Source organism: Ictidomys tridecemlineatus, chromosome 3, assembly GCF_052094955.1.
Source record: "Ictidomys tridecemlineatus isolate mIctTri1 chromosome 3, mIctTri1.hap1, whole genome shotgun sequence".
NCBI lineage: Eukaryota > Metazoa > Chordata > Mammalia > Rodentia > Sciuridae > Ictidomys > Ictidomys tridecemlineatus.
In genome coordinates, this window is record NC_135479.1 from 143,633,869 (window position 1) to 143,652,307 (window position 18,439).

The window sequence follows — 18,439 nt, forward strand, 5'->3', positions numbered from 1 at the left end:
AATTCTATGGGTCTGGTTATTTTAGGTGAGTCATAATCCTCTAGAACCTTATCAAGGTACTGTGGTGTTGCAGAACCATAGAAGCCAAAGAGGGGCTCTTGACAGATCCAGTTCCAATCCTATAAGGTTCCAGTCTCTCCCTTGCTGAGTTCTAGCATTCTCTCATAGTCGCTTACCTCAAAATGCCTCTATCCACCTGTTGCTTTGGTTCTTCATTACGGAGGATGAGGCAAGGGCTGGACATCTCTATTCAGCCTTCCTAGAATCCCCAAACTCCAATCCTAAATGGCTTTGCTACAGCTCTCTTTATTACAAAAAAAAGATAAAACAAATACTTTATATCTATACAATTAGGCACTGATTTAGATTAATGGATATGTCCCATTCCTTTTCATAGCTGATAGAATCATCAATAAAATACCCATGAAGAACAGTTCTCTGGTGAACAAGCAATTGTGCAAAGTATCTATAGAAAAATGGAATCTATACTCTTAACTTATAGATGAATATTGTAACTGAGTTGTGCTAATAAATATCACCTCTTTTTCCTGTGCAGGTTTTGAATCATGTGAGAAGACAAGGAATATGAGGTAACCTATCGTTTTAGTATATTATTAAGGAGTTTATTTTGAAGAATGTGGCTTAGGAGTTTTAAATTCTGAATCTTGTCTTCCCGGGCATGAACCACAGGAATATTCAGGATCTAAGGTGAGTTTATTGTTCTGAAACAACTGTCTACTCCTCATGTAGGCTAAAATGCATGAAGACACATCAAGAAGCAGGATCGTGGCCAGGCTGAGCTCCCTCCACTAGGAAGCACCAGCAATGGGAAAGACGTATTGCCCCTAGGAGAAGCTCTGAACTCACCTCTGATTCTGGAATGTTGAAGTCTGGTGTGGGTTGAGTTAGGAGGTGACATAAGAAAGACTGGTTGCTGGTTCATACTTTCAGGACTGCTTGACATTCTTGTTGCTCATACTTTTCCAGGTAAGACCAGGAAAGAGTCAGAGATCCAGATGTTTTGGAGTCCTCCATTCCTTCCAGGTCATATTGCCCTATGCCCACCCATGGTAGACTTTGGCATTGATGTAATATGGTGACATTCGCAGAAGCTGGTCATCGAGTACAGTGAGCACGTCTTCCTTGATAACTAAACTGAAGACAGGAAAATTGCAATAGGCTCCTCCTGGCTTAGGAGATAGGATTGAGACCCTCCATTTGAGATCCTATGCTAATTATGTGACATTAGTCTATATTCAGTTTTCCTAGGTTTCTGGTTAAACTTTTATAAAGTAAAAGTAGTAGGTTGAAAATTCCATGAAAAAATCATAGAAAGGAGAAATAATTGCAACTCTTATATAGAGAACTCTTACAACTCAAAACCAAGAGAATCAATTCAATTTAAAAATGGGCAAACCATTGGAACACATACGGAACAAAAGAAGAGAGTTGAGAGTCTCCTAAGCATGTGAAAAGATGCTCAAATCCTTTGCCAACAGGAGATAGAAATTAAAACCAGAGTGAGATGCCAGTACATACCACGTAGAGTTGCTGATATTATAAAGACTAATGACACAAAGTGTTGGCAAGGATTAGAAACAACTGGAAATCTCATATATTGCTGATGAAAATGTAAAGGGTACAACAAACTAGGAAAACAGTTGACAGTTGATTAAAAAGTTAAACACAAACCTATAATATGATGCAGCCATTCCACTCAAAATATTTACCCAAGAGAAATAAAAGCATATGCCCACATAAAATCTTATACACGAACACTCATAACCGTTTTATTGATCATTGTAGGAAACTTGAAACTACCCAAATGTCCATCAACAGAGGAATTGATAAATAAACTATAGTACATTCCATACAATGGAATACTATTCAGAAATAAGAAACTACCGCATGGATGAATCTCAAAATGATTACATTGAGAAAAAGAAGCCAGACTAACAAAATCAAACCAAACCAAGCCCAGAACAACTGTATGAATCTATTTATATAAAATTCTAGAAAAAAAAAACAAACTAATCTACAGAGACTAAGTGAATCAGTGGTTGCCTGGGGATGGGGTTGGGAAAGGGATAGACTGCAAAGGGGCAAGAAGACACCTTCAGATGTGATGGGAATGCATCTTGGTTGTGAGGTAGTTTCACTTCTGTGTATATCAACCCAACAAAACCCATTGTACTGTACACTCTAACCAGGTAATCTATGGTTATAAATGATATCTCAATAAGTTAGTTTATAAAGAAAATAAATAATAATAATTAAAAAACAGGCCTTTGGTGTGGCACACACCTATAATCCCAGCTATTTGGGAGGCTAAGGAAGGAGGATTTAAAGTTCAAGGATAGCCTGGGTAACTTAGTGAGACCCTGATTCAGAATAAAATGTTTTAAATAAATAAATAAATAAATAAATAAATAAATAAATAAATAAATAAATAAATAAAGGCTGGAGAGGTAGCATCCCTGGGGTTCAGTGGTAGAGCACACCCGTAACACCAATACAGGCATCAGTTTAAATCCTGGTGCCAGAAGTCACTCATGTTGAGAATGCTTGATGCCACATCATGGGCCTTAAAAGATCAAAAATATTTAAAGGGACCTCTCAGCCATAGGAGAACAAAATCCAATCCAATTTTTAAGCAAATATTTTTGGTTATAAATGGACCCAATAATTTTATTTATTTTTAAATGTGGTACTGAGGATCGAACTCAGTGCTTTACATGTGTTAGGCAAGTGCTCTACCCTGAGCCACAACCCCAGCCACCCAATTCCTATTTTTGAATGGAGACTTTTCGGACAATAAGGAGCTAACCTGTTGGGCAATAATCTAATTTTTAAAATCTAAAGTCAGAGTTAAAACTCAAACTGGAATCCACAAGGTGTTTTCAGTTTCTATTCCTCTGGCTCTGGCTGGGGCTGGGCATTGGGAGTGTTAGGGCCTCTTAAGGACAGAGCACTGGATTTAAAAGACTCTAAGGCAAGTGAAAAAGCTGGTTCCTGAAACACAGTAAGACGCCAGGGGCTGAGGAAGAAGGGGACAGGTGAGGGAACCAGAGGTGGGGTGCATGGCCACGAAACCCCACCACAGGAGCGGGGAGGTCAAACCGTCTGTCCCAGTTCTCCTCCTTGATGGCACTGTATTTCCCCTTCCTTGGCTGTCACCCACAAGCCTTCAGTAAAATGAGATTAAACGCTGCAATTTGATGTGAACAGCATTTGGGAACATGGGTTTGGGGTCTGTGTCCAGGCAGATAAACAACGTGGAGAGCCATGGAAGCTTGGAGATGTCATTATAAAGTTGCTAAAAACTGATCATTAGAGAGGCATAGTGCCATTGGTCCACAGTGAAAGGGAACAAAAGCCAAGTGACATTTTGGAGAAGTTTCTCAGAGATTCTCAGGACTACCCCTGGAGAAAAGAGGATTTTTGGGGAACACAATGGGAGTGACTACGTTATTGAATGTTTAAAGAATGGTGTCCTTGCCCGGTGCAATGGCACACACCTGTAATCCCAGTGACACAGGAGGCTGCGGCAGGAGGATGGCAGGTTTGAGGATAGCCTCAGCAATTTAGTGAGTCCCTAAACAATTTTGCGAGACCCTATCTCAAAATAAAATATAAAAAGGACTGAGGATGTGGCTCAGTGGCTGAGTGCCCCTGGATTCAATCCAAAAAGGTGGTAGTGTAGGGATATTTGGGAATATAAAGAATTTAAGCAAATTCACTTACCATGGACCTTTTAACAACTTTGAAATAGATTTTGAAATATCCTGACTTATTTTGGACTCTGACTTAGAAAAGTAATCCATGAGGCCAGGTTCCCCCAGTGTATCTCAAAAGCTGGGAAGAGCCCTGTGATATATGACCGAATCCTGATGGTCAATAGCCTCTGACGTCAGTTAATGACTGGACTTTGCACCTGAAAGAGAGTTAAAACCCAAGGTAGTTCAGGAGAGGAATCATTTCCTCCTTGGATTACCAGGCAAGAACAGCTAAAATGAAACCTCTTCTCACTCTCCTTTTCATCAGCTTGGGTAAGAAATGTTTGTTTGTTTGTTTGTTTGTTTTATTTTAATTCTTCCAACATGTTTGTCATCATGGGATAGAATCCAGTAGGTTTTCCTGTCTGACTCAGCTCAAAGATGCAGGCATTTTAGTCTACAAGGGGCAAGACAGAGAGAGCTGCAGCAAACTGTCTATGAACTAGGACTTTGAGGATCAGAGATTTGTCTGAGACTAAATAAGAATGACTCGGTCGTCTTCTTGGGGCCTAGTGGTCTGCCGTAGCATTCTGGATCTGTCCTCTGAATATAAGAGGGACAGCCACAGGATAAAGCCCTCCTTTCACCAAGGTCTTTGTGTGTACTAAACCACAAGGAGCAATTGCAATATTGATTAGACTGCAGACAGGTGCTTCTCTTCTGAGTTTGGAAGGGCTCCCTGGGGGCCAGTGGCAGGGAAGGCCACCTGTGTGTCTGAGAGGTGAGGGTTTAACAGCTTGAGTTTGCTTGCAGAAAGAGATGTCGTACTGATACGTCAGAAAGGTGAAAAGAAATTGAATCTGCTTTAGAGAACTGGAGCGGCAATGTCAGGATTTGATTTTCTAAGATGTTCCCCCTGCTAATAGGAGGAAGGTGGGGAAAACTATTCTCAGAGGAGGGGCAAGCCTCACCAGATCTTCCTGTCAACCCTGGAGATAGCTGTCATAACCAAACCTTCAGGTCCAGTAAGAACTGGTGAGGTTTATAGGAGTTTCATGAGCCACTGCTAAAGGAGGCTTGACATACTATGTAAAATATAAGAAGGATGGGTGGATAGGATGGGAAATTTGGCTGAGAGGGTTGGAGAAATGGCTAGAGATCAGAGAATCAGGAGTTACTCATTCTCAAGGTCCCTTCTGGAGCAGGGTAGGGTGGGGTGGGGGAAAACATGGAGAAGACTTTTCTTGGCTCACAGGGCCCTGGGGAAGGGCTCAGAGCTCAGCAGATCGTATGCTCCAGAGTGGGGGCAGTTATCCAAACACCATGAGCTGCTAATGAGCTCTGGGGTGCCTGAGCCTCAGATCCTCCCTATGGAGTAATAGAGGAGATCTCCCTGTCCTGAAGAGTGACTGGGGCAGGTAAATGAGAAAGGTATGTGACCTGCAGGGCACATAGTAAGCTCACTGGATGCTTTCTGCTATGCCTGCCCTCATATCCAATTTTTAAACTTTGGTTTTGTTTTTGCTTTTCTTTTTTTAAGTTATGCAAGTCATGCAGACCCATGTAACAAATTCAGACAATACAAATGTGTATGAAATAAAAAGTGAACATCTGACCTGCCCTCCTATCTATCTGTCCCCATTCTAGCAATTCAAACCCAGAAGACTACTATTGGTAGTTTTGGTGACTACGACGGGTTTGTTTCTTGTGGGGAGGAAAAGGGGCAAAAGCTTCTTTTTCTAAGAAATATTAAGGATTTGGCAGATGTGGAAGGAACTATTATTTCAAACATGAGTTCCATCTCAGAGTCCTAACAACCAAGGGCAGGAAGTGCCTCTTGTACTTTCCCATTCTCCCCAGCCCCAGTTCCTTGCATAGACTTTTCCCGCAGTAACCCCTTCATAAGAATGTTCTGTAAAGATGAAGAGATGTGCAGAGACTATTCAAAGTCCCTTTACAGGCAAAACTTTCCAGGTTGTTTTTGCTTTCTTCGAGCGATAAGGGCTGCTTTATTTCACAGCATCTGATTAGTAACTTTGGGAACCAACATTTCTTAATATTGAAGGATTTAGGGCCTGGGGTTGTGAGCTCAGTGGTAGAGTACTCACCTCGCACATGCAAGGTCCTGGGTTTGATCCTCAGCGCCACATAAACATAAACAAAATAAAGGTATTATGTCCAACTACAACTAAAAAATAAAAATAAAATATTGAAGGATTTAGATTTGTAAGAAGGGCATTTTATTGTGAACTTCAGTGAGCTTAGAATAGAGAAGCGGATGTTCCCTGGATGGTGGTGGTTGTGAAATGTTCTCTAGGAAGAGCCAGATCAGGGCATACTTTTTCTTTTCTTTTCTTTTCTTTTCCCAAGATGTTAAGATTTTATTTACAAAGCTTTTTTGTTGTACAGAAAGTAAAAATGCTGTTACAATCTCGGTGTAACTGGTAGCCACGGATAGTTGACTCACCAATCACAGCTATCCATGCTACAGCAAGAGTCTTACACAAAAAAACCTAACAATGCTTACAATTTTGTTGGGGCAAAGTCCCCAAGCTTGGTGATGGATTACCAAGAGGGACTGAAAGGAGGAAGGTGGAATGTCACAGGAACTATTCTTTGGCTCTTTGGGTGGGTGGGCGTCCTGGGGTTTGTATCACAGCTACCTTTTTTTAAAAACAGCTATCAAATCTATGAGCAGTCCAACCAATACTGAACAGTTCGGTTTTTGCAGTTTATCTGGGGTCTTAATCATCTTCTCCTTCATCATCTGTTTCTCTCTTCCTCTTTTCACCTTTCCGGCTTTCTTCCTCCTCTTCTTCATCTTCATCTACTTCTCCATCGTGCCCAAATTCTTCTTCCTCCCTGCTGGCTTCATTTTAATTGTCTTCCCCTTCTACATCTTCTTCATCAAACTCTTCCTCCTCACCATCCTCATCTTCTCCTTCTTCATCCTCCTCTTCTTCATCCACACCATCCACCTTGGCATCTGAGTGGGGGGAGTCTTCTCCATCATATGGGTCCAGGTAGGTCAGCTGAGGCAGGAGCCTGAACACACTCTCTGTGAAGATGAGTGGCTTCACAGTTCAACAGATCCAGGCTCTTCAGACAATCCAACTGTTTCAAAGGTTCCAAGGTGCCGATGTCTTTCAGTTTATTTCCACTTCAGTTTAGATGTGTGACATTTGGAAGTTTTTCTGCTAACATATCCAGACCTCCATAGATTCTGTTATCACTGAGCTCAAGCTTTTTCAATTTAGGTAGCTTGGGGAGATTTGAAACTGAAATCAAGCCTACATTTATTCAACTGAGGAACTCCAAGTTCACAAATTCAGCAGTCAAGCCCTCAATTTTTCCACCATTTGATTTGCAATTGTCCAAGACAAGTTCCCGAATAGGTTTCTTCAGCTCCAGGTGGATCCTCCTCTTCAAGTCCATGTTCCCCTCATCCCCTCTCTTCAAACTTAACTTTCCGCAGCCTGGACAGAGCCGGCAGAGGCACCCGGCCTGGGCGGCTAGGGCCGTCAGAGGGGGTTGTAACAGCGCCACCTTGTGGCATCTTCAATTATCTTCACTGAGAATTGTCAAAAATATTAAACCCAGATTGACAGCTTTGCGTTATAGGCTTAAAAGATATTACCTCTTGGATACTTCTCACTTTAATAAACATTAAATCTTTGTTATATTTTTCAATAACATTTCCAGTTTTGACTGTTTAACTTTATTTTCTCTTTAAAATTAGTCCTGTGTTTCTATTTTCTTTTTTTTTAATAAAAATATTTAATTTTTAGTTGTAGTTGAATACAATATCTTTATTTCACTTATTTATCTTTATGTGGTGCTGAGGGTCGAACCCAGTGCCTCACGCATGGCTGACGAGCACACTACCACTTGAGCCACATCCCCAGCCCGTGTGTTTCCATTTTCAATATATTCATCTTTATTAGTTTTTCCAGAAAAGAGAAAGTTGAGTACTAATTAGTACTAAGTAATAGTAAGTGCCCTTATTTATTTAATGTGCTGACTTCTGAAACTTGGCACCTTTGTCTCTTTATTCACAGCTATAGCAAACAGTTCTTCCACAACGCCCTCCACCAACGCGACAGACATGCCCTCCACCAACGCGACCGAAGCGCCCTCCACCAACGCGACAGACGCGTCCTCCACCAACGCGACAGAAGGGCCCTCCACCAACGCGACAGACGCGTCCTCCACCAACGCGACAGACGCGCCCTCCACCAACGCGACAGACGCGCCCTCCACCAACGCGACCGAAGGGCCCTCCACCAACGAGACAGAAGGGCCCTCCACCAACGCGACAGACGCGCCCTCCACCAACGCGACCGAAGGGCCCTCCACCAACGAGACAGAAGGGCCCTCCACCAACGCGACAGACGCGCCCTCCACCAACGCGACCGAAGCGCCCTCCACCAACGCGACCGAAGGGCCCTCCACCAACGAGACAGAAGGGCCCTCCACCAACGCGACAGACGCGCCCTCCACCAACGCGACCGAAGCGCCCTCCACCAACGCGACAGACGCGCCCTCCACCAACGCGACAGACGCGCCCTCCACCAACGTGACAGAAGGGCCCTCCAACAACACGACAGAAGCACCCCCCAACACTGGTTCTACACCTACATCACAAGTGACTTCCAGCGGTAGGTACCCTTTCTTCATCAGAGACCAGCACTCCCAAACCTTGGTAAGAGTGGCCCCCTCAGTGACTCCTCTCTGAGGGCACATAACAGTTGTGGAGCATGGTAGTTAAGTGTATGCTGGTGGGGAAGGGAAATAGGCATAAAAACATTGAGTTTCTTTGCATATGAACCATGCACTTAAAACCTCAGTCACAAGAGCTAGTAGGCAGAGACCCTAATACATTGCCTCAGTTCCATCCTGTTCTTTTCTTCCTGCTATTTGCCAGATGTAGAATATTTTTTATGTACTTGATCTTTGTGAAAGATACTCTGGGAAATTTTTGGACACAATTTCAGGCTTCTCTGAGAAGCCCAGGTTCAAATAAGCACTGGCTTCCAGCCATATTGTCTACCTAAGGACCAAGTCAGTGCTACCCTGACTTCAGGTCCTGGCTAATCTCAATTTGAAAATTGAACCAAGCCACAGAATTTAAACCTGAAGAATGAGAAGCCAAAGAACAACAATGCTCAGACAGTCCTAGGCATGACCAGACAATTGTCCAAATAACATGTTTTGGGGGATACTGAAAAATGACAACCGACTTTAACCTGAAGCTATTGAAACAGAAATCACCTGTCTCATTTCCCTAAGCTTGGTCTAGAACAGGTGCCAGAAACTTGAGCAGCAAAGGCCAAATAGAAACTATTTCAGGCTTTGTGGCCTATGTAGTCTCTGTTGCAACTGCTACACTTTTTAACATGAAATCAGACATATCAACACATAATGAATGAGCTTAGCTCTTTTCCAATAACACTGTGCTTGTAAAACCAGAGCATTGGTCAGATATGGTTCATGAGCCATAGTTTGCCAACCCCTGATCTAGAAGAATCCTCTTACTTTAGAACTTGAAGAGTCTAGATAAACCATGTCCTCCTCAGATAGTGAATCTGAGGACCAGTGACTTGTCCAAGGTCAAAGATCAAGCTGGGGGCTGGGGATGTGGCTCAAGCGGTAGCACTCTCGCCTGGCATGCATGCAGCCCGGGTTCGATCCTCAGCACCACGTACCTACAAAGATGTTGTGTCCACCGAGAACTAAAAAATAAATATTAAAAATTCTCTCTCTGTGTTTCTCTCTCTCTCTCTCCTCTCTCACTCTCTCTTTAAAAAAAATGTTAAAAAAAAAAAAAAAGATCAAGCTGGTGTCTTCCTAAGCATCTTTTTCTCCTCTCCCTTCCTCTTTGTCCTCTTCACCACCCCCCTCCTTTTTTCAGCAGGTTCTCACCAAATGGCCCAGGCTGACCTTGAACTTGTAATCCTCTTGCCTTAACCTCCCAAGTTGCTGGTATTAGAGGCAGGTGCCTCTTTCTCTACACATATTTCTGATGGCTTTCCCAGTATTTGTTGGTAAAGCTAAGAAATGGGTGATTAAGCAAAGAAAGTCCAGATCCTATATCTAGACTATTCTCAGATTTCTTACACTTGGAGGGGTCATTCTAAAGTCTGCAGGTGGCTCACAGCTACACCATCAGCTCTTGTAGAATCAGGAAAGGGAGCATCTCTGAGCTGTTCTGCTTCCCCAAACATCCTCTCAGATGAAGGCAGTTTTCTGTGTCCTGGCCCATCACAAAGTGTGGCATATGGGGCAAATCATGTCTTTCTTGGTATTCATTTGTAATAAGGTGTGACCGAACTAAATTGTCACCAAAATCCCTTCCAGCTGTAACATCCTGTGACTTGATCAATTCCTGACTACAGAACAAGCTAACAAGCCTGTCCTTCATTGTTGCAGAGAAAGCATACCAAGAATGACTTGTCTGGTATCTCCAGAAAGGAACTGCACTCAATTTCTTCCTTAGGACTTTCCAAATTCTCCTTGAAGTTTGTCTGAGGCTCTTTTTTTTTTTTTTTTTTTTTTTAAGCCATTTACTTTACTTAGAATACTGGTTCATGTTTTTTTTTTTTTTTTTTTTTTTTTTTTTTTGTACCAGGGATTGAACCCAGGGGTGCTTAACTGCTGAGCCACATCTCCAGCCCTCACCCCCTTTCTTTTTTTAATGATTTATTTAGAGACAGGGTCTTGCTAAGTTGCTTAGGGCCTCACTAGGTTGCTGAGGCTGGCTTTGAACTTTTGATCTTCCTGCCTCAGCCTCCCAAGGCACCAGGATTATAGACATGCACCCCCACACCCAATTCTGGTTCATGCTTTATTACAGGGGTGATGATTACTCTTGTTTATGGGGTAATGAATGTGCCTCCTTTTGTCCCATATAGCCTATATTTTTTCTTCTCCCTTTAAAAAAATTAGATTTTATTTTCGGAGCAATTTTAGATTCATAGCAAAATTGAGAGGAAGGCATGGAGGTCTCCCACATACCCCCTGCCCCTATGTATGTGTGTTATCAACATTGCCCACCAAAGGGGTACATTGGTTACAATAGTGGCCCTACATTGACACATCATTAAGAAAGACCGTAGTTTATATTAGTGCATTTATGGGTCTGGATAAATGTTCAATGACAGCTGTCCATCATTAGAGTATCATATAGAGTAGTTTCACTGCCCTGAAAGTCCTCTGTACTCTCTTTCACTTGGTAACATGCACGTCCTCTGTCTTTTCATGGCTCAATAGCTTATTTCTTTTTAGTGCTGAGTAGTGATCTGGTGCCTGGATGCACCACAGTTTAATCCCTTTACCTACTACAGGACATCTCAGTTGCTTCCAAGTTTTGGTAATCATGAATCAAAAGCTGCTGTCAACATCTATGTGCAGGGTTTTGTGTGAGCATGTTTCTAACTCCTTTAGGTAAATAGCAAGGAGCATGATTGTTCGATCATACGTTGAGCATGTTTAGAAACTGCCAAATTGTCTTCCAAAGTAGCTGACATTTTACACTTCCTTTGACAAAGAATGAGAGTTCTTGTTCTTGGTGAGAACTCCACCAAGAGTTATTTGATTTATTACTTAATTATTTATTTACTTTTTGCCATCTGAAGGATCAAACCCCAGGGTCCCAGGCATGCTAGGCAAGTGTTCTACCATTGAGCTACACTGGGAAGCCATTTAATTTTTAAATTTTATTTATTTATTTATTGGTACTGGGGATTGAACCTAGGAGTGCTCTACCATCCCCAGTCCTAGTCTGGCCTTCAAATTGTGATCCTCTTGCCTCAGCCTCCTGAATTGCTGGGATTACAGGCCTATACCACTGTGCCTAGCTGTCTTTTTTTTTTTAAATAAAGTAAATTAGGATCATGATTATAAAAAAAGCAGCTCCAACAGGGCAAAATATGTGCAATAAAAATAAAATCTCCCTTCTATCCTAAACCTCTAAGCCCTCAGTGGCCAATTTCTTGTGTCTTCCTCCAGAAATAATCTATGCAAATACAAAGCATATATATTTGTGTGTTTGTGTCCCCTTTTTAATCACAAAAGAAAGTATGTTACACATAACATATTAAATATATATATATATAATATATATACACACACACACACACACACACACACACTCATAACCAACTAGCCTATCTACCATAGGAATTTAAGAATCTCAAGCTGTCTCCAAAGGGTATCAAACACTTAAGCTATCCTGATATCAAAATTCAGAATTCTTCCTGATGGAAGGGAAGAAGCTGGCCAACCAAGATCAACATTTGGCCCCTTGGGCTGGGGATGTGGCTCAAGCGGTAGCGCGCTCGCCTGGCATGCGTGCGGCCCGGGTTCGATCCTCAGCACCACATACCAACAAAGATGTTGTGTCCGCCGAGAACTAAAAAATAAATATTAAAAAAAAATTCTCTCTCTCTCTCTCTCCTCTCTCACTCTCTCTCTCTTTTTTTTTTTTTTTTAAAGACATTTGGCCCCTCACTGAAATTCCCTCCTCAGATCTCATCAATTCTTTGGAAAGAAGGAAGACACTGTACCCTGCCTGGCCCAGGAGACTTGTCCACTGGCACAGAAGCCATTGCAATATTATTCTCACCATTTTTCGAGGCATCCACGCAGAAAGCCAGAGGCTGGAGTGTCCCCTCACCACCTCCCTTAGAATGTCCCCTGGGTTCATCCCTGTTTCCTCCTTTACTATCTCATTCCTTTCCTCATGGATATGTTCACCAGGCATGGTAGCCAAACTAGGACATCTAGTTCCTTTTTGGAGCTTCTTGAGTGTTCCCTCCCTACAAAGCAATCATTCATGCCATCCTAAAAAAAAAAAAAAAAAAAAAAAGATGACCCTTTTTCCAAATGGTTTTGGGGGGGTCTGACTTAGCATTAGAGAACTAGGTACTGAGGTTTTGGAGGGTCCTGGAAATCTGAAGATTCCCAACTCCTAGGAATTAGAAGGCTCTATCGATTTCTCTTTCTTCTTCAAGCAGGCCTTTGTCCACCAACTTGTAATCTTTGCCATCGATAAGCTCTTGGCCCCAAATTTCAGCACCAAACTCCCCAGAGACAGAAAACTGCATTGGTTTCTAGCTCTCTTAAGAGTGTGCTATGGAGTCACACAGCCCGGGAATGGAGACCACCCAGGAGGGAGGCATGAGGATTGACCACTGTGTTTCTAAATGTTATTTGCTGTCATTTCTGTGGACTTCTAATGTCTTTCTTCCATCTAAGTTTCCAGCGATCCTTGCCAAGTAAGACCCTGTGGAGGTGGTGCTGCCTGCGTTAACCTGCATAACAACGCGTTCTGCCTGTGTGCAGAAGGATATTACTACAGCACTTCCTCATGTCTGAAAGGTGAGTGGCCAGGATGTGCCAGGGCAGGGCTCCATCTCCTACCTAAAGTGGAATAGAAAACTCAAAACCATGGCAAACAGAGGCTCCAGAATATGAGAGGCAGAAGAGAATTGGAGGCAACCAAGGCCAGACAAATAGGGAAAGGGTCTCCTTTGTCCTGGGTGACTCAATAGGAGAGGAGAGGGACCAGGTCAGATTTGCGAGATAGGCCTAAGGTGCCATCTGCTGTTGGAGAGAAACTTTTGTGGCAACAAAATGAAGTGATAGCTGTTGAAGCCCCTGGAAAACTACTGAAAGACCACACAACTATGAAGTGTTAGTCTACAAAGCCCTGTTACAACAAGGGGACAGCAGAAGAAGGTGACGTGGCTTGGAAGTCTGGTCTGTGACTGTGGCTCAGTTTTCTGGCACAGGATCTGCTTGTTTCTTGATAGCAAAGCCCCCTATTAGAGTGTAACAGCCTTCTAGCTCTGGAAATTAACTTTTGAGGACACAACAATATACTCTTACCTTCGTATGTTTCTGGTTAGATGACCTGGTTGCTCTGCGGCTCAAGGCCTGTCTGTCTGAAATTCACATTTTTTTTTCTGTTTAATAAATGAGAAATATTATATAGGAAATGAATGCATTGTATTGCCCACAGGAGTTAGGGATATGCCAAAAGCCAAACAAAATCCATATTTATAGCACTAAGAATTTTATTTCTGGGAATTCGCTCTAAGTCAATGACTCCAGAAAAGGCTTATGCAAAAAGATGTCCATTGCAACCATCCCCCTGCCCTTTACACAATGAAAAGTGCCAAGTCCAATAACCACCACCACAAATGACCACATCAGCAAAGGGGACATATACTTTATAGAATGTTATGTAGACTTTAAAAATGGTAGTTATGAAGATGAGGAAATGATTTGAAAAACTTGTTGATGTAATAATGAGTAAAAGTGAGGTATGTCATAAACTTGGTATTATAACCAAGTAGACCTTGAGGGGTGGAGGGGGGAAGAAATATACCAAATGAAAATGGCCAAGCTAGGTTAGGGGGTATGATGAGTAATTTTTAAAAAATACTTATAGTCTTCCTGTAGTGTCATCATGTAATGTTAACAATTAAAAAAATAATAATAATCAATGTTTTATAACAAATTGGAAATGACTCTCTTTGTGTTAAATAGTACAGAAAGATTCTGCTTGATTTTCAGGAAAGACTTTCCCTGGAGAGATTACAGTACGAGTCCTAAATACAACTGGGTTGGACAATAAGAATTCTGTAGCCTATGAACGCTTACATGATGACATAATTAGCTTCGTAAGTATTTTCTGTAAGTCCTTTCTGTAGAAGTGTTCTTTGTTCTCACACTGAGCTACAGAGTGTGGGACTTGTCTTCATGTGGGACACACTGGGACAGTTGTGTCAGTTGTTAAATAGTGAAACATACCCCTCCTGGTTGGTGGGCAGCTACTACCACTGCCCTCTTGCTCAGATCCCCTTCCTGAGGCCCTGGGACCTCCCTGCTGGGCTTGTACCTAGAGGCAGAGCAGCTAGCAAAGCAGAAGGTCTAGGGAAGCCTGCTCCTGCCATAGTTTTAAATGGACAGGAAATATAGTGGTGTCTTAAAATAAATTATTTCAGAGTGGGTTGGGATGTATCTTAGTGGTAGAGCACGTTCCTAGCATGAGAAAGGCCTTGGGTTTAATCTCCAGTACTATAAATAATTTAAAAATGCATAAAGAAATAATCATTTTGGACTGGGATTGTAGCTCAGTAATACCTGCTTAGCATATATGAGACCCTAGGTTCAATGTCTAGCACTGAAAAAAATAAAATAAAATTTCCACATCATGGAGAGAAAAAAATTAAAGATTGTTTTTTGGCTTTTCACATTCAAATTTGCATGTATTTCTGTACTAGTCTGGCTTTTAAAAAAAACCTATAGGAGGGATTACATCTGAATTTATAAGTATTATATTTTCTTTCCGTTGTCAAAAATATTGAAATGAATCAGTTTCTTTTCAGTTAGATTCTTATGTGTAGGGTGTGGGCATGGAGAGAGCAGGTATCTCTATTCTGGAATCATGTGTTAGGCCAGAAAGAACTTGCAGGCATCCCACCAGTATTTCTCAAAGTTTAATTTTAAAGGTAATAATACCAGCCTTAAGTATTTCTTAGGTCTCTAGTTGGGGAAAAAGAAAAAAAAAACTTTAATTTTGTTTTGTTTTGTTTTGTTATTGGGGGTTGAAACTCAGAGCATTTTACCATTGAGTTACTTTCCCAGCCCAAAACAAAACAAAAATGTTTTATTTTGAGGCAGGATGATGATGATGATGATGATGATTACTGAGGCTGGCCTCAAATTTGTAGTTCTCCTGCCTCAGCCTCCCTAGTCTCTGGAATGACTGCCAGGTACCACCACAACCTGGTCAGTAGAAAATTACTTTTAAAGACTAAATTCTTGTTCTATGATAATATCTTTCCACTTGAAATTATATCAATACAAAAGGATTTGGTATTATTTTAGAACTGATAAAGTACAAAAAATTATTATTGAAACGATTCCACAGGTTGTGCAGCAAGAGCTAGTGTTCCTGGCTGCACAGCCAGTACCTAGCAACGCTAAAACCCATGGCCTCGCTGTCACAATTTTGCTCCTGCCCCTTTCAATCCACCTCTGCATGATGGGCCATCTTGCAGTGACTTGCCCTGTTATCTTGGATCGGCATCCAAATTTGCCAGCTTAGGTGCTATTCATATATTGTAGGTGACAACAGCATCATGGTCCTACCACCAGGGAACCTCCAGATTGCCTCGAGGGGCTTTACTGAGCTCTACTGCTGTGGCCACCACGTTTACGAGATTTTGCTTTGGGTCTGAGTGTCACACATGCCTTCTCCACTTTACAGGGCTTGTCCCCTGGTCTTCCAAGTCAGTTTACAGACTTGAGCTCAGCCTGGGCTGGATATTCCTGGAGGAACTAGTAAAGAGATGGAGCATTCTCATAGTTTCAAAGGGATCTTCAATCCAAAAGGGATATACCAGAACTCCCTCGAAACCCCTGGAGCAGAGTTAGGAAAACTGAGACAACCTAATTTCTTCAGGGCTGTCTTAATAGACTTATGGGACAGTTCCAGATCAGGCCATGATTTTTTACCTGTTAGGGTAAAAAACAGACCAACTGGGCAGTCTGCAGAGGGGTTTGGGGTTTCTCAGTGGGGGGGCTATTTTTGCATTCTACAGGCAATGATCCTAATTCTGAAAACAGCCCTGCAGGGGAGATAGCACTATTATGCCCATTTTACAGATGTGGTAACTGAAGATCAGGAAAGGTGAGTTACTGACTCAAAGTCATCCATTTGATTAGTGGAGGAGGTCGAGACTTGAACCTAGAGCTGCCTGCCCACAGGACTGCCTCTGCTTCTCCTCACTTGCTGACTGTGGTGCCAGCAGGCCTGTGTGGACAGTTCCTGTCTTCTTGCCCAACCTGGCAGCCACAGGTTAGGAGATGCTTCCTCAGAGAATGACATCGAAGGAAAAAAAGAAGAGGAAACACATTTTCTTTCATATTAGATGCTAATTTCTCAAGCGTTTCTTTGGAATTAAGAGATTTCTTTGGAATGACAGGCTTACAAAACCAGGTATCTCTATGGCACTTGCCTCTCTCAACTCGACAGCATGCTCCCCTACCTGATCACAAGACTGAGAGAGCCTTAGCATAATATCCCCTAGCATAATGCCTTGGGCAAGGGAGGCAAATATATGTTCCTTGGATAAATTGATAAATGCATGAAGCACATATATAGATAAAACTAACGAATACACAAAACTTAAGTCAAAATAAGTCACCTTTTTTTTTTCAGTTCTGGGGATCAAACCCAGGGCCACACACATGCTAGGCAATCACTTTACTACTGAGCTACAACCCCAACCAGTCACCTTATTTTTAAGAGTAAGATAATTGATTTGGCTAAGTGTTTTAGGTTTCCATCTTTTTCCTGGGTAACTCTGAGTTATATTAGACTCTTGCTACTTCATAGCAAAGATTACTGTTAGCAAGCAAAGAATAAATAATTTGTTGTGATAAACCATATATATTTAATTTTTTTTCAACTTGTTTTTAAATCTGTTCTCTGCCACAGTTTCAAAATGTATTTGGCCATTCTGATTACGGACAGACTGTGATTCTTCAAGTGAGGTAAGTTTGCTATGGACCAAAGGGGTGCTTTGGAGGCAGTGTGTGTTTGCCTCACTTTTGGTCTTCTCTTGAGTTCATCATGTGACACTAAGGCCCTCTGGTGGCAAGTCGAAGTCAAGAAGGGGACTTTGTGCCTTGCTCCTGAGTTTTTTTGGTTTTTGGTTTTTTTGTAGTTGTAGATGGACAGCATGCCTTTATTTTATTTATTTTTGTATGCCGTGCTAAGGATCAAACCCAGTGCCTCACACATGCTAGGCGAGTGCTCTGCCACTGAGCCCCAGCCCCAGCCCTCGCCTTGCCTTTGACTCTGGCCAGGACAGGCAGGGTATGGCCTGGAGAAGGAGGATGCTCATGGCTACTTAGCAACTGGAGCACGTGGTCCCAGGCATCATCGGCACCAGTTTGTTTGGTCTGATCTCCTCAGCTGCAAACCATACTGAGTCAGTCCTTGGGATGTGCTTTCCAGGATGCCGGGGAAGGAGAAGTGGCTCGTGGTCATCTCCTCTCTCATATGGGGTTGTGAGGGGGACAAGAACACGCAGATCACACACCTGACTTCTGAAGGGCCCATAGTGAGCTCTTCCTGCTCTAAGAACAGCATTTATTTGTGCACTGCGATATATAATGACAAATACTCAGTGCTATTTTGAGACAAGAAAAGGCAGAGGATTCTCAGGAAGTTAACAATTTTATCTGTGTTCTTTAATGCATATTAATATGCAAGTAGTCAGGCCAAGGAAAGAATGCTCTGAGATGAATGAAGTTGTGCAGAAAAGGAAGCACAGTGTAATATTTATGTTTGAAGTTTTTTAAATTGTGTTTATTCTGTGAGTTATGTCAAATCCTTTGTGGAATAAGATACAGTATACATATAGACAGCTGGGCCTCTGTATCTGTGGATTATACATTTGAGGAGTCATCTGGAGATAAAAATATTTGAAAAAAAATTGCATCTGTACTGAACATGCACTGACTTTGTCATCATTCCATAAACAATGTAGAATAATAGTGATTTCCATAGCATTTACTTTGCATTTGGTATTATAAATAATCTAGAGATAATTTAAGGAATATGAGAGGATGTCTGTAGCTTATATCCAAATACTAGGCCATTTTATATAAGGGACTTGAGCACTTTCAGATTTGAGTGTCCACCA

At 42.0% G+C, this 18,439-nt stretch overlaps 1 protein-coding gene and 1 pseudogene across 1 annotated transcript in view; one reads left to right on the top strand and one right to left on the bottom strand.

Annotated features, from left to right (window-relative positions):
• The first annotated feature begins 3,705 nt into the window (after window positions 1-3,705).
• The window catches only part of Muc13 (mucin 13, cell surface associated), a 29,333-nt gene continuing 14,599 nt past the window's right edge, over window positions 3,706-18,439 (top strand). The window contains exons 1-5 of the mRNA XM_078044062.1: window positions 3,706-4,049; window positions 7,775-8,374; window positions 12,972-13,094; window positions 14,295-14,401; window positions 17,227-17,282. Of these exons, the coding sequence (XP_077900188.1) occupies window positions 4,013-4,049; window positions 7,775-8,374; window positions 12,972-13,094; window positions 14,295-14,401; window positions 17,227-17,282 (923 nt within the window). The 5' untranslated portion in view covers window positions 3,706-4,012. The remainder of the gene's footprint in view (window positions 4,050-7,774; window positions 8,375-12,971; window positions 13,095-14,294; window positions 14,402-17,226; window positions 17,283-18,439) is intronic.
• Window positions 6,445-7,152, bottom strand: LOC101974710 (putative acidic leucine-rich nuclear phosphoprotein 32 family member C pseudogene; annotated as a pseudogene).